The sequence below is a fragment of the Megalops cyprinoides genome, chromosome 2 (assembly GCF_013368585.1).
Source record: "Megalops cyprinoides isolate fMegCyp1 chromosome 2, fMegCyp1.pri, whole genome shotgun sequence".
NCBI classification, from domain to species: Eukaryota; Metazoa; Chordata; class Actinopteri; order Elopiformes; family Megalopidae; genus Megalops; species Megalops cyprinoides.
The window spans coordinates 8,755,648-8,772,493 of record NC_050584.1 but is presented as its reverse complement, the minus strand read 5'-3'; the positions used below and the strand labels follow the sequence as shown (position 1 = coordinate 8,772,493).

General features: G+C 40.2%; 1 protein-coding gene across 2 annotated transcripts in view; it reads right to left on the bottom strand.

Annotated features, from left to right (window-relative positions):
• Window positions 1-5,643: 5,643 nt before the first annotated feature.
• Window positions 5,644-16,846, bottom strand: part of zbtb47b (zinc finger and BTB domain containing 47b) — a 44,223-nt gene continuing 33,020 nt past the window's right edge. For both annotated transcript variants that reach the window (XM_036522030.1, XM_036522029.1), the window contains 5 exons: window positions 14,480-15,859; window positions 12,290-12,437; window positions 9,523-9,638; window positions 8,368-8,512; window positions 5,644-6,231 (listed from right to left, as the gene is read on the bottom strand). In XM_036522030.1, the coding sequence (XP_036377923.1) occupies window positions 5,792-6,231; window positions 8,368-8,512; window positions 9,523-9,638; window positions 12,290-12,437; window positions 14,480-15,778 (2,148 nt within the window). In that variant the 5' untranslated portion in view covers window positions 15,779-15,859 and the 3' untranslated portion in view covers window positions 5,644-5,791. The remainder of the gene's footprint in view (window positions 6,232-8,367; window positions 8,513-9,522; window positions 9,639-12,289; window positions 12,438-14,479; window positions 15,860-16,846) is intronic.

The following is a 16,846-nucleotide window of genomic DNA, read 5'->3' as shown; positions in this document are numbered from 1 at the left end:
TACACACAAGCTCTTTTACAGAATGGCTCACCAACTGAGTCTACCTTAAGAATTATTTTGGTCTAAGTAAGAAGGCCACAAAAGTCAGTCACCTGGGGCAACCACCCCTCTAGCAGCAAAATCCATACATTAATAATTCAACTTTCCTTTGGAAAAAAAGACTCTACAAAACAAAACTTCTTTAAGCCTTTACTGTAATCCTCTAAACAGTTAACACTGTAAAACCATCCGTTTCAGGCGCCTGCAGCTTTTCTTCCCCCAAACAAAGCCATATTTTTCACTCGTGTTTGTCATATTTGTATTTAATGTTTGGGCTGCCATAGCAGAAGCAAACCATAAAAAGAAGATAAATGTATCTGTTGGTGACTCAAATATACCAACAGTGACACTTTGGCTGTAGGCCACATCATTTGGGCCTTGACTGTATACAGCACTCACAAATGTATGGTTAAACCTGTGCCTAATATCCAACTTCAGCATTTTTTGCTGAACAGTTTTTTTCCCCAAAATAATCAGTTAAAAATTGAACGTATCCTCTTTTTTCATACACCAAAACTGACAGTCTCACACCAGATATTTTCTCTAAAGGAATCTGGCAACATCGTGCATTTCTACAAAGTGCTCAAGAACACGAAAAAAGGTTGCTTTTATTACGCCTTAAGAAAACGATGTGCAATAAGCAAAAATCTAGTGCTTAATTTCTAAAATAACCTTTAACTAAACAAGGGCAAACACAGCTCAAAGCAACTGAACTGTGTTTCCATTTGAATAAAATGAGGATATTCACTACTGCCAGCAAACAGCTGGCAGACAACAGATTAAGGTATAATTGGCCTACACTACCATACTTACTTACTCTGGCTTTCTGTACCTGCTGCTGAATCTCAGCATCCCCCTTGTTGAAGGTGACTCTTTCAACTGAGGTACAACAGAATGCAGGTAGAACTGATTTCACGGACATCTATTTGCCATGATACGTGTTCTGACCATCTGATTTCCATCAACACTTACTGTTGAGACAGTGCAAAAGACATCCAGTCATACAAAGTCCAGCCAGTTAAATTCCAGCAGCTTTTCACTGCTCACAGCAGACATGCCCAGCTGTTCTCCAGGAGACTTTAGCTGTAACTAAGCTCTCAATCACCAAATCTGACAAGTCAGGCAGTTAATAGCAGCAATGAAACAGTTCCTCCTTGTATGTGATAGAATGAGCTGGACCATGAATGAGCTGTGACTGGAGGTGCTCTCCCTGTTGCCTGTGAGTCACTCAGACTTCCATTTTATGATCCTCAATATTGGCTGTATCATGACAGTCTTTACTTCAAGCCAATGTCCAGGAATAACTCTCACGCTTTTTTCTTCATCCTTAAACTTCAGGCATCTTAATCACTACTACTTTGCTGCATGAAGCTGTGACAAATTGTGGAATTGATTACAAATGATTACACATTATAGAGCAGTCTGGTCTGATTAATGCTCCCAAAAACTTTACTTCAAGGACCCAATTTATTATTAATACATGTAACTCACAAGATATTAACCCCTTTGCCACCCTTCAAAGAATGTTTGGAAGTATCAATGGGTCCTAGAAATAAATTCTTGAAAACCTTGAACTAATGCTTCCATTTCCTCTTATTTGAGGGAGATGTCTGCGCACTGTTTCAGAGGTGCAGCAAATCCCACTGAGAACTTCCACTGAGCAGGTAGTGCAGAGTAAGACAAACTTCAGATTCTAAGCCTCCAGTTCCATAAAGTGCAGAAGCACAAACTCTTCTTCATTCCATGTAAATTTATGCATTTATGCATAAATAATCAAAACAGCATCAATGACTAATCACATAGCCATGATCAATAACTTATCACAGTCTGGAGATGAATGATCATATATTTATATGATTATCTACATCAGTACCACTGTTTAAAATCACTAGCTTACAAACCATTCATCACCAAATACATGCGGCATTCCTTCCATTCTCATAACTTAAGGCCAAATAACATCTCAAATAAGCAATACCTCAGAATGGGTCCACATTTCTAACCACTTTCCACCAGTGTTCACCTCGAAACGTGTTTCTTGCAGTGATACTATTAAAGCGGGGTCTAGCAAAGGTAATGACATAAAGCATTTTCTTTTGTATCATCTTCTACTTAGAACTCTGTGTTCAGGAAACATCTGTGTATTTCTCTTAAAACACTCACTGTATATCATTATTTAGTTTAATTCTACATAACAGTGTTGGACTTTGGAGCTGATGATTCTTTGTCATTTCATCAAGCTTTATAATTATGAAAGCAACAGCCAATGAGTCAATTTCTAAATCACTTTCAATTATGAATGAAAATCAATGCACTTCTTTGATATATTCTTGAAATGCTGAAGGAGAAGACTATGACTACAGGAATAAAGAATAAAGGTTGGAGTAAGGCCTTCCACAAAGGAATGAATGAATATTGCCTTACATATTACAACGCAAGATTATTCCTGTCCTAAAATTACATCAATGCATGAGGAACACTGTGGATATTTTTAGAAAGAGTGATCAGTTTTTCCAAAGACAAAATGAACTATTGCCACTGGCTGCTGTGTCTCTCAGTGCAGTGAGGCTGTGCTCTGCTCTAAGACCACAAGGCAGCAATGTCGCTCTGTTAGTGAAAGTGCAGCCACTCCCAAAGGGCTGGTATACATTGTAGAGCCTGCCCACTAACCCCAACTCCACTTCCTGATTGCCATCTGCCTCTGCCAATGGTAGACAGTAGATTCAACAAGTTCAGAAGAAGAAAAAAAATACAGCTGCCACAGTGCTCAGCTAGAGGCCTTTTTCCAACTTGGACCCGGCTCAAAAGCAGCCAATCACAAATATGCAACACTTAAAGGTACAGGCCAAAGCAAATGCAAAGAAGAAAATGAAAATAAAAGTACCTATATAAAACCTTTTGGTTTCGCTCCACAACCAGGTTACTGCCATCTTGCTTTTGTGATTGTTATCACACTTTACACACATAGTTGGGTTACTCTTTATACAATTATATCATTATTACTATCATAAGGTGCTTAAGCCATATTCTTTCAAAACTACGAAAACATATTACAGCTTATTACAGATATAAAAGCTTCTCCACAACTTCGCATGTCTTTCATTAATATCCACCAACACACAAAACAACACATTTTTCTTTCATGGGGATGTAAACAAGGGATTATGATCATAAGACAACAGGCTTGGTATTTTAGTTGTATTAACTCTCCAGATATTTTTATATATCTATTACTGAAAATACTGATACTGATTCATTTCTAATTCATTTCTGTATGTGTTGAATTTGAGTATCAAGTGCACATCAAGTCAAAAATAATCATGAAATTGCACTTTCCGGGGGCATTCTTCCCCAAAACACAAATAATTACTGGTCCTTAACCTTAGCCTTTGAAATATAGAACATATTTTTCATAGTTTGAAGAATATTTTTTTTCCTTTGAGGGCTGACGCTTTTTGTGACTAGTATTCTGATACAATTACATTCTAAATAACCAACATGGCCATTCTCTGCTGCTGTTAAAAAAAGACAAAAAAAAAACCAAACCTGGTATCTTAAATACAATGATGCCAGGACTATACTGAATATTTATGACATGGCTTATCACTTTGTTGAGGCCTGCTGTCAAATATACAGTTAAGTAGTTTCTCAGGTTTGTTTGAAGTCTATACTTCCTCTCACAAAATATACAAGTTTAACTGATATCGTCAAATTGTCAAATGTTGGATTAGATGTCAACAAGACAGATGTTAACAAAACTAAATGAAAATGTAAGGGACATAGATTCATAGATTCATACATGTTCATAATCCACCTTAAATTTGATGTTCGGTTAACCAATGAACATAGTATTTCATTGGTCATTACCATCTGGTTGGAAAGTCTCCAGAATATACCATATCACAATACATGTCACATGAATATCAGACATTCAAAAATATTTTTTGCACCATTATTGGGAACTGTACTGGAAAATGAAAATGACTAATTAACTTAGCTAAATTGCTAAATTGTATGTTGCAATTTTTTTTCTTAACTCTGTGAAGTTTATCCTTTCTAGTGTATGGCCAGGATATCTACTTCCTCTGAAATAGAGAACTGCTTCAAAAGATTGTGCTGTTCTACAGAACAGTCAAGTGCTTTTTTGTGTCATGCAGACAATCCTAAAGACTCCTGGATGGCAGCCAGAGATAGACTTTGAGACGTTTTTAGTGACATATATTAATTTTAAACATTAATCACATTCAGTTAAAATATTCAGATTAAAGATGGAACAAAATATAAGATTTGACCAAATGAGGGAAAAATATCCATCCATAACTCCTGCCATCAAGCATCAAATAGTTCTAAATGGCAAGACAGTGGCTTTAAAACAAATGTTTTTCAGTTAGGATCTTCCACAGAGAACGACCAGACTAATCTGAAATTGCCATGTAAAAACAACTAAATTGCTTAATATAAGCAAAAAAAAAAAAAAAACAGACTGGCTGGGCATGAGTGCACTAGCCCCGAAGCCTTGGGAATCAAAATGTTTGGTTAAATAAATGCAAAACTGAATGACCCAAAGGTCACATGACACTAGAGCCCAGACACATCTTCTGCTACATAGAACCATGCTCTTCATTAACCTGGGCACTGCACAGTGTTCTTAACTTTACTTTTCATAACCCTTAATATGGCATCACATGCCTAATCATACACAAGAACCATTGCAACAAAAATGAAGACACAATTAGACTACATCATAAATATCACTGGAGGAGAGTGAAAGCTGCAGAGCTGATTATAAATGCTGTATAACACTGACCTAGTGAGTGAGCTTATGGTTATTGCAATACCATACAAATGCATTCTAAGAAAAATTAGCATTTGGTTATCGCTGGATCGTTAAAAAAAAAAAAATCACAAAAACAGAACGACTTTGCTACATTTCCAATTGGCCAAAAGAATAAGAACAAACAGTTTGCCTCTTCTCATGGCTGTTAGCTTGCGTGAAAATGTGCACTTCTTTTTGTCTTGCTTGGAGAACCTCTGTGGCTCCATCAACCACAATATTGAGAAGTCACTCAACCCTTTGCTTTCACTGCACAAACCCACAGTGACTATTTCATGACTGCTGTGCAACAGCGCTTTTCCACCGCCACAAAAATCCCCAGTAGTCCTTTCAGGAACATTGGGATGGTGAACATGGAAACAAAAGCTGGCAAAGGGTTCAGGTTCGCTGGGACAATCGCACCTCCATAGACCTTGCTCAGGTAGAAAACCTCATCCATGGGAGCAAAAACACATGACATGAAATTCTCCAACAGGTATGGCCATTCATGCCATATTGCTCAGACCTTTTAGAGACAACATTCTGTCTTCTGAAGAGCTAAATTCATGAGCTTATTCCATACCTTTTCCTTAGGTAACAGGCTAGCAAAAAGTGAAGTGTACATCCAAAGGAGAACTCTGTGTATTGCCCTTGAAGACGAGATTAAAAAACAAGGGAAAAACTATAATATGAAAAAATGACCAGTACTATACTTTTTTCAGGGTTTTCTATACAGATAGAGAGGGTTAGTATTTCAATATATAATAAAAATCTATCCAAATATGCTCTGTATATGTTTTCATCTCTCACAAGAATCCTCTGAAACAACGGTGTACTGAGTAAAAACACGGCTATGGATGGCCTGTACTTTCGTACTTCAGGACTGTCCTCCTGGGTGGGGTGGACTTCAACATGGAAGCTCTAAATGCTTACTAATTACTAATTGTTGTTGGAGTTAATCCTTCCGGCTGGGAAAAGTGGTGGAGGTGGGGGCAGCTGAGGGGGTGGGGGAAGCCCTCCCATTGAGTGGAACAGGGGGAGGGAGAGGGGGGTGCCAGAGTGCGAGTGGGGGCCAGGCATGCCTTCAGCTGTCGTTGCCCCTGTCGCAACCACTAGCCCCGCTACTGCCTGATTGGTTGTTGAGTCATCAACCGGGGAGGCGGGATTGAGGCCTAGCGGGTTGACCTCGGAGATCATGGGGTTGCTGACGCGGAAGCACTTCTCCTTGTGGGCCTTGAGCATGTTGGAGAAGCGGAAGCGCTGGCCGCAGACGTCACAGGGGTAGGGCTTCTCGCCCGTGTGGGTACGGCGGTGACGCTTCATGTTGGGCCGGCTGGTGAAGCTCTTCCCACAGATCTCACAGATGTACGGCTTCTCTCCTGTATGGCGAGAACACTGCGGTGAGACAATGCCACCATATTCATGATAATCCTCTCACAGAAAATGATTTATCTCACATTAAATTGTATTTAATCATTGATAAAATGCTCTTACCCAGAGTGACTAGCATTTGTCATGGTTTAACAAAGGGCTATAATCAACATACTGTTATGCTCTAGTGTCGTAGTGAAGGGGATGACATGAAATAGGCCAAATATAGAAGTATCTATAGCAGTGGCGGCTGGTGAGCTGGAAACAGGGGAGGCTGAAATATTACCTTTAAATCTATCATTACTTTCAATCTGTTCCCCTTTGTCTTCCTTGATTAACAATAAAACAAATAATTAACAGAATAATTGACACCAATCGCGTAAATGGAGTAAATGATTATGCTCACGAAACAGCGCAGATTGTAGTTTGTGTGCTTGCGAAAGCTACAACGTGAGATTGTTTAATTAACAAGGCATGTATCGATATAAATTACCTTAAATGCTCATGACACATCGCAGCTTTTGTGAGGTCTGTGTTCTAAACGTTATTGTTCTGCACTCAACCTAACCTAAAAGTTTATTCTCAGTAATTTAAATCGATCTAACTAAATTTAGCTCTATTTTGTGATTTGAATTTTGTAACACAAGAAAGCTATAACGTGAAACATTTAAGAGAAAGCTTTGGGATTACTTGCCACTTAATTGTTCAAGTTGCCATCCTTGTTGATTAAAAAACCTCATGCTGTAGCTTTCACAATAGCGCACAAACTACAGACAATCTGCGCTGTTTTGCGAGCGTAATCATTTACTCTGTTTACACACAATTATTCTGTGAATTTGTTCTATTGTTAATCAAGGAGGATAAAGGGGAACAGGTTGAGAGTAATGATAGATGTAAAGGTAATGTTTCAGCCTCCCCTATTTCCAGCTCACCAGCCGCCACTGATCTATAGCTACAATATCAATCACAAGGTGCACCAGCATCCAAGAATCTGTGTTAGCACTAGCTAAGAGGACGGTCTGGGTCACCTTCTCTTGTAAATGGTATCAATATGGATAATTAGCGTTGTCACTCAGCAAGGAAATGGAACCCCACAAGGGTCCACACAAGGTAAATAAGGAAGGTCAACCTGTTTTCATGTTCACACAACCAAGCAATTAGTCATGGCATCTCTTCAGATGTTAATCTTTCATTTACATGTACCTTTACATATTTTATTTCTGTACAGACAGCATTATATTGTTTGCCATGGTTACAACAGAAGCAAACTTCCTCACTATAAATTGAACTGAAGATTTGCAAACGAGCAAATAAATTTACATGACACATTATCACACCTTCTGAGATAGAGGAAGGGAAGGCCAGTGGTAATAAATCTAGGAGCTACAAAATCTCAAAAAATATCAATGGCTGGAGTAAGACCAACAGAACACTACACCACAGCACCCATGAAGCAAAGCAAAGACTGTAGCCTTGAAATCAGACACATTTTTAGTTGTGCTGTTAATGCACAGGTTGACAGTAACATACATAAAATTCCAAGATCTGATTAATAGTTATAAGCCTACTGGCACCAAATAATGTCAAATATAAGGATTTAAGTACTGTTCAGTTCTTTTTCGTATGTTGTTTCTTTGAGGACAAATGTTTAATGTATAATATGTTTTGCATATATAACTATGCAGATGCTTTTAATGAAGCCAATAAGGCACTTGAGGCCTTGGTATGTCATGGATATTGGCATAACTTTGGGGTTGCAGGTACAGTACATGGTTTCACTCTGTGATCAACAACACTCATAGCTATGCCAATATTCATGACATGTCACAGGCTCTTCTGCCATATCATTTTATTGAAAGCTCAGAAGAACCCACTTCAAAGTACATGAAAACACAACATAATCGTCAAGACTAGTGGTGCCCACTTGAGACCCTACACTAGATGCTTTTCAACCAGCAGCTGACTGACACCAGGAGTAACAGGTGGTTCAATTTTCCTTCCAAACAATGGATCCAAGTAAGTAAAACACTTTGAAAGAAAGTCATATGGATCACCAGTGGACGTCTATTCTCAGGACCTTAGACGCATGTGAGTGTGTTACTCTCAGTACAAGCTATTCTTCCTTTAAACATGAATATTCCTACCGGTGTGAGTCTTCATGTGCTCATCGAAGTACTGCTTCATGTTGAAGTCCTTTCCACACCACTGGCACATGAACTGCTTGTGTCCGATGTGGATGCTCATGTGGGAACGCAGCTGGTACTTATACTGGAACCTCTCACTGCAGTTCTGCAACAAAGCCATGTAGTTGGATTACAACACACTCTCCCATCTCACACATTACTGTCTTACTGCATCTCATTTCGGTCTCTATTGTTTGCTGACAGCTGAAGACATACCAGAAGCAAATGCAGTCAGTTAGGGGGCAATTGAGATGAGTTTTTTTTTGTGCCTCACTTATAGATTTCTCAGTTTGTGGGATTTTGACTTAATTTTCCTACCCCTGCATCTCTCAAAACTGGGTGTTACAAAGGTATACACTGGAAAACCATACCGTCCTGCCCAGAGCTTGGTGGCCAATAGATTTTTTTCACAGAGTTATTAGTCATCACATTATTCATAACATTAGATCAATAATAAGCTACAGCAAAAGCAAACCATGTTGAATTTTTATCTGAAATGGTTGATTTAAAATAAAGTGTGGAGGAATTTAATTAATTAATTAAATTAAAATTAAATTAAATAATTAATTAATTGCCCAAGGCATCTGCATTGATTAGGACCAGTTAAAATCCTTTAAACTGCATTTTACGTAAAAAAACATTTGAAATACTATTACTTCATCTTTCAATACATCATACTGTTCTGGAGTCAGTATCTCAGAGGTCAGTGTGATACAACACTGATTTATAAATAAGCTAATGCTTCTACGTAAACGGCTCTGGTAATGGCTGCTGCCATTGAGAAAAAGATGGAACAGAAGGCGTGACGCTAACCGCTGCTGTGCTTTCAGCCGACATGCTGGAGAATCCACACAGCCTGCCCTGCACAGCACATCAGCATCTCCCAGGAGTCACTGGCCCATCTCTCTCCAGTCACTCACATTTACATAATCACAAGCCTCTTTCAGTGTCACCCACCAGTGTGTTATCCCATGCCACGTGCTGTTTATAGAAGGAATGTAGATTAGGGGTGTTAGATGTCTGGCTCTCACAGGGGGGGGGGGGGGGGGGGGGTGAGGGGGTGCCAGCGCGTCGGTGTCCGGGGCGACCTGGGACAGCTGGCCTGACGTGGCTTACCTCACACTTGAAGGGCTTCTCCCCGGAGTGCTGCAGTGAGTGCACCTTCAGGGACATGCTGCGCTTGAATGACTTCCCGCACGTCTCACACGTGAATGGCATGTCCTTGGTGTGGGCTGGGAACACAAACATCACTATGCGTCAGGCACTGTGGCACGGTTCCAAATCTAGGACACCAAAGGTGGGTGAAAACACTTTAAGGCCTCAATCTGTAAATTTCTTACCAGCTGTCCACCGTCAATGCATTCTCTAATTTGAAATCATAATTTGGATCATAACAGTGCAGTACAGTATACCATTAAGTTGTATTAAAATATCTACATGAGTTAGAAAATGTTTAGGCTGACTCATTTTCAAATACACGTATGGACCACCAGGATGACATGACAAATAACTTCATTCAGTAAAAATTCTGCAGGAAAAAGACTGCAGGTACTTGGCTGTAAGAAAGAGAACAACAGATGTGTCCCAGGACACAAATCCATAGATCCAAAAAAATGTATTTTTTTCTCAGCGTATAACCAGGGTCTGATATTCTCAAACAGAATCAACGGACTACTGAAAAGAGCAAAGAATGAGAAACAAAGGTGTATCTATTTTTAAGGTTGCCCAAGGCATCTGCATTGATTAGGACCAGATCTGAACACATTTGATGTTGAATTCCAAATCCGTCCAAAGAAAAGATCAACACCATGCAAGACAAATCAGCACATTTTCACACAAGACAAATGTACAGTATTTTAAGTTAATTACATCACTCCATGCAAATTAAAATCCAGGGAAAGGTGGGTAGCGGTGTATAAGGGTATTACAGCATTACAAGAGAATGACTGTACTAAGAAACATTTTATTCCCAAAAACATGAATATCCTCACATCAGAAGAGAGTACAGACAATAGATTGGTTGGTGAGAAATAAACCCATTTGTGGCCAGCGGCAATTTCCTCTGTGCACAGCGAGAATCTTTAATCACCACATTAATGCCAAACTGTGGGCTGCTGAGGCTGGAAACAGAAATGGGTTATCAAGAGTGAGACGCCCTGTGAGACAGCCCATGAGACATAGGGCTCCGTGGCAGGAATCGGAAGCAGCCAGTTATCTAAAGCACTTCTCCCCGGCTGCCCACGCGCCGCTTTGTTATTAATGCCAATCGATGACTTGTTTTGCAGATAAGAAATCAGTTACTTGTTTCGCAGGCTCGAGCTATTGGACGAGTAATGTCTAGGTGTCAAAACCTCAGGAATCTACTTTCGCATGTAGGTTTTTACTGGTGCAATTCAAGTTATTTGTTCACTGTGTGGTTGGGTTGTGGGTCCACTGTGCTGCACACTACATCACAGTCTTGCCCTCTGATGTGAGCCTCTCTGCTGGGCCTAATGCATCTCTGAGTAACTGTGTGCTAGGCTGGGACAAGTCCATCCCAGAAGACCTGACTGAACGTGGGGAAAATACAGGGGCAGTGCTAAACGGATATGTCAAAAAGGAAACAGATGATTAAGAACCAATGTGAGAAGCATGGACACAGAAAACCTTTATGTTTATGAGCCACACTTTGTGGATCTAAATTAAGAATTCTGATTTCAAAAACACAGCAAACACTTAACTTTTCCCACCGGAGCCAAAACATTAACGGAACCAACTACACAATATGTTGCAATCCAGTGACTTTTCTTCAAGAGCGCAATTCTGGCATGAACTGATTCATTATCATATCAGTTCTGGTGGTGTGAGTGAACTGCAAATAGATGTGTATTCATCCTTCTGCCAACACAGCAGAAAATACAGGAAATGATGCAGTTGAAGTATAACTCATGGTGAACTTTTCCCTCCCAGTGGGAAAATGTACAGCTATGCACATCAACTGAAAACTCAGTAAGAACTGAAAATGTTCTTGCCCATTTTTCCAAGATGCTTCACAGGTAACTTCTCAGATCTATACTTGTATAATTCAGAAGATCTTCTGCAGGATTCAAACAAAGTTCCCCAAAGATGTTGACTTTCCCTATATTAACACTTACTTTCCTACCCTATTTCTAATATGTTCAATCTTTATACCTCCAGCCAGTCCCCACTAAAGGACAGATTTTCCATTGCTCTCTGGGTATTTCATCTCTGAGCCATCTCTGTTACAGAAGAGTTTGCAAACAGCGTGTCAGAGTCAACCCTCCTTTGATTTGAAATCAAGGGGGACATATTTTTGATGAAAACAGCTATTTGAATACAAAAGAGCATATAATAACAGCATATTGGAGATGTTCCTTCAAAGGATATCATGCTAGAGGCCATGACAATATTTGTCGCGACACATAAATTAAGAATACTTAAGGAATGGAAAACGTGCGCCAAACATTTTCTGCCAAAAGGTTTGTGACAACTCCTGTTCCTATAGCAATTTTTCCCCTAGTCATTTACTGCCAGATACAGTAAAAGTTGGAAACATCAGACATTTTCTGCTGTGCAACACATCATACTGACAAGCAACTCTCACTAAGGTTAAAGGTTCAGACTAATCTCAAAGGAGGTACTTAGGTAAGAATTCTGCAGCAACTGGACAATTTCCTCTCTGCTGTCAGGGGAGATTAACCACATCAGAGGTTGACTAGACGTCCCTCCCTCAGGCCCAGCTGATGTCGGGTCACTGTGGTGTTCAGACAGAGAGCACTGTAGAATCCCTAAGGTCAGTGTCTACAGCTCAGACCTACGGACGCTCTGTAGACAACGCTCTGTAGCTCATATCTCGTGCCCTGTGCATCTGTGCAGTACTCACCAACCATGTGCTTTCTGACATGGGCCATGGTGTAGAACTTTTTCTCACATATCTCGCAAGAGAACTTCTTCTCGGCGTAGCCGTGGACTATCTTGTTGTGTTCGTGTAGAGACCACAGCTTCTTAAAGCCCTTTCCACAAGTAACACACTGAAAGAGACAGGACAGTAATCAGACTGCAGTGCACTTTGATTTTGACTCAGATTTTAAGCATCAAATGTTATGTTACACTTTTAACTAACACAACACTTTAAACCAAGACAACCAACCTAGCATACACATAGCTAATTAATACAAATCTTAGTTGACAACAATTCTTTTCATATGAATCCAAGAAAGGACCCCAGCTAATCCCAGATCAAGATGGAAAGAGATCATGTTCAATGTCCAAAATAAACTACATTTACATTTCATCATATTAGAACATCTTGAAAATAAGTGTGTTGTTTCTAATCCCAATACTAACAGCCATCACATTAATTAGGTTTCATTGTACGCCTACAAAAGTGAATGCCAACCAGTAGAAAATGGAAATCATTTTCCTACTTGCAACTAACTTGACTTGTATTATGACATAAATTCCAATTGTCCTGTCCCCATAATCCTGCCAACATGATAAATCCATGTGTGTCATTCTAACCAAAGATGATTTTAGCACATACTATTCTCTGAGGTATTGGCATTGTTGGTGTATCCCAGTTACTTTAGTGCTATGTAATATAAATAGATACAAAAGAAATGTAGCATGACTTCTTTTCAAGCTAAAGGATGACTAATTATTATCACTGTTATTGTGATGCAGTCTAGCATATCATGTAAATTTGATATGCTGAAGTACAAAGTACAATAAATTGTATAATTATTTACAATTACATCCCTGTCCCCGTTCAGCCAAAGCAAATTTATACATCTCTGTACCAATTCTCCTTTCACATGAACTCCTGCATATTTGCATGTTATTGTACTTGTTAAAATCAGAGAGGCACGTCAGTTCTATATCAGAAGGGAAGTGCCTAGCCACCTCTCGCCGCTTGGTGCAATCTGAAATCAAAATGACAGAGGAGAGCCATATGGGGAGCACTATCCTTGAGTGCTTTGTAACTTGAAGCTGTATTTTTCTGCACGACTAATTAATACCTTTTTCCTAAATAACAGTCTGAATGCTGCGAAGGGGTGAAAGGGAAAGTATTTGGCAGGATTACTATATTGAAAATGTCCAGCTGTTCCTAAAATATGGCGCATTAATGCCACAGTGGACAGATTTTAACAGGTTTTAACCAACATTTTATGGTAAACGCAACTGGATCATGTACTTGAGGTAACCAGGTTGGGTTTGGCGAGCTGTTCTTAATAAAATGTGGACCACAAGGCTGTCATACTCGTTTGGAAGAAAATCCCAGAGTTAAGAATGCAAACAGAAAAGAAACCAGTTTAAGACTGTTGTCATGCCCCCAAACAGGCAAACCAAGCAGAAAAGCACAACTGTAAAAATTCACAGCAAGATGCAGAATATATAGAATATATTTGAGGGTAACACTTCCACAGTTCTTGAGCCAAAATGAGATGATACACTGAAAATAAACTAATAATAAAGGAGTGTACATTGCTTTTTACATTTTTAACAAAGTGAAGTAAAACTTTTTCCTTTGTTTACACATCATTTTTCATCCAGTGTATCTCTGAGATCATCAAGCTCCTAGGTTGCGCAAGTAACGAAAAAGACTTCGTAAACAAAATATGAGGGCAGTCTGCAAAGACCAAGGACTGAGTGGCCGTCTGAATAAATTATTGTCTTATGATATAAATAATATGATAAGGTGGACAAGTACTGAACAAGTATGTATGCATTTCCATAAAACAATATTTGCTGTACTGTGGAGTAAAAAACCATCCGTTATTATTAAATTAAAAATCTAGTAATTACTTTTAGCAGCTCAGAATTTTACATGGCAAAATATTAACAGTAGTGACAACTTGCAGTACCAGCATTGTAGTTTTGTTCAAGCTTGAGGGTCAATGTATAGACTGTCTGGCCTCTTATCTCTCATGATACATTCTTCAAAGAAATAATTATATAAAACCAAAATTCATTAGGCTACATAAAACCAAAATTCATTAGGCTATACATATTGAACAGAGTAACCTGCCACTTACATTAATAGTTATGTGATGTCTTATAGCATGAGACCTACCTGTATGGCCTTCTCACAGTCAGTTTGATGGTGTAGCAGTAGCTCACTCTCTAAGAGGAACCGTTTGCCACATTTGTCACAGATCTGCATGCGATTGTGTGTGACGTTCATGTGCTTCTCCAGGTACCAGCGGTTGTTGAAGACACGTGGGCACTTCTTACAGGGGAAGTGCTGTTTCTCCTCCAGCTTCACCTTCTGGCCCAGGCTCTCCTGGTCTTTCTTCCTCTTCCTCCCACGGCCCTTGCTGGCCCTGGTGGTAGCGCTCAGGGTCTGCCGTGTGGAGATGGTTGCTACGGCATTTGCTGAGACCCTGGTGCCCCGGCGGGGTCTCTCCAACCTCTCCTTCCGCTCTTCTATAATGTTGTGGATGTCTTCTTCCTCCCTTTCTTCTTCACCCTCTTCACTGGTGCCTTCCTCCTCTCTCTGATCCTCCTCCTCCTCTTCTCCTACTTCTGCATCTTCATCATCATCCTCGTTGTCTTCCTCTTCTTCTTCTTCATCTTCCTCCTCTTCTTCAGTTTCCTGATCCTCTCCGTGGCAGTGATCTAGCACTGCAGTGGTCTCTGTTGAGGAGGGCTTGCCCTCCATACCCTTGGATACATTCAGAGTTTGGTTGTTGAGGTTGACTTCCACAATGATCTGCTCTTGGTTGAAGGAGGCATGGCTGTCAGAGTCCTCAGACTCCTCCACGCTGCCTTCCATCTTGCACATGCCCCGCCCACCAGCCCCTGATCCACCACCTTCGCCCTCCTCCTTCTTGAAGTATTGCTTGCTCTGGATGCTGGCATGGTGCGACTTGCCCGAGCCGTCCTCCACGCGCACAGAGTAAGGGTTGTTGCCCTCCCGGGCATAGATCTTGGCATGGCTCATGTCCACCTCCTGCTTGATTTCCCGGTAGTACTGGGAAGGGATGGGGTTGCTGCGCCCTTCCGATTTGGCCATGTCCAGGTTGAGGCTGAGGGAGCGGCTGCTAATGAGCTCTTGGCAGGAGCTGGCGATGTCACTCATCTGGAGCACGGCGGCAGCGTTCAAGACGTCCTGCACGTTGCAGGCGTTGACCAGCAGCTTGGAGGTGTAGATGAAGTTGAGGATCTGCTGCAGGCCCTGTGAGGTGAGGGCTTCCAGCGACAGGTCTACCCTCTGGAGTTGCTTGTTCTGGGTGAAAAGCGAGTGGAAGAACTGACTGTAGGCTGCCAGCACCCCTTTGTGGGCCGGAAACGTGTTCTTTTGGCGTACCAGCACAATGTCTACATCACAGAGGCTGGGCTGAAACAGACGTTGCTCATTCAGTCTGTCCATCAAACAAGTGAAGTGAAGCGCAACATCTTCCACCAATGAGAACTCCGTGGAAGGGTAGTCAGTTGTCTTTTCCACTATCAGCTGCAGGGAAAGAAAATGGAAAACAGTTATAAACAGTTTCAGAAACAGCTGGAGAAGACATACAGTAGCACTCATGGTCATGACTAGCTTCAGAAAAAGCTGGAAAAGACTTACAGTAATGCTCATTGCCATAAACAGGTTCATAAACTGGAAAATACATACAGCAATGGTTATTATCATAAACACTTTCAGAAACATCTGTAAAAGACATGTAGTGATGGTCATGGTCATAAACCATTTCAGATATAGCTAAAAAGACAAGATAAATTAATGTGCATTCTCATAAACAGTTTTAGAAACAGACGGAAAAGACATACAGCACTGCAAGCCCTGACATTAAAATATGTTTGATATTCATAAAGATACAGTGGTCTTGGTCATTTGGAATAATGCTTAAGCAAGCCTGTAACATAAATGGGTAATACTATAATAGCTGTTTTATGTTTTGTAAGGTAGAGTTACGACAATACCGCTTGAGCCAGAACTCAAATTTTTGGTTGCAGGCAAATAAAAGCCACAATAAAAAAGCAAAACAGAGAACAAAATCCTGTGTGGAGAAAAAAATGCTGCACACATTTACAGATGTCTCAGTTCAGAATATAACCATGTTAGTTTATGCTACTGCTTAAATAATGGAGCAAGCCTCAGTTAAATATCTAAAATAACTGAAAATAAGCTAAACGTAATAAACAATTCAATGTAAAGTTATTTTGCCTTTTCTATACATAGTACATTTCAGCAGTTTCCAACTGACACTGCCTAATTGTTTTAGTTAGTTCTTAACTGCCAAGATGAATGCTCAGTATTGATGAATATATCGTTTCATTTTGTGTGCTGTTTGCCTTTTGACCTTGTGTGTGTAGTGAACCCAGGACATTTGCCGCTTCTTTGGACAGCTTTTAATGATGAAAGTTGCTTAATATCCAGGATGTAACCTGTAATCATGTGCTTGTCAATGCCAGAGGACAAGATTATGTAATATATAAA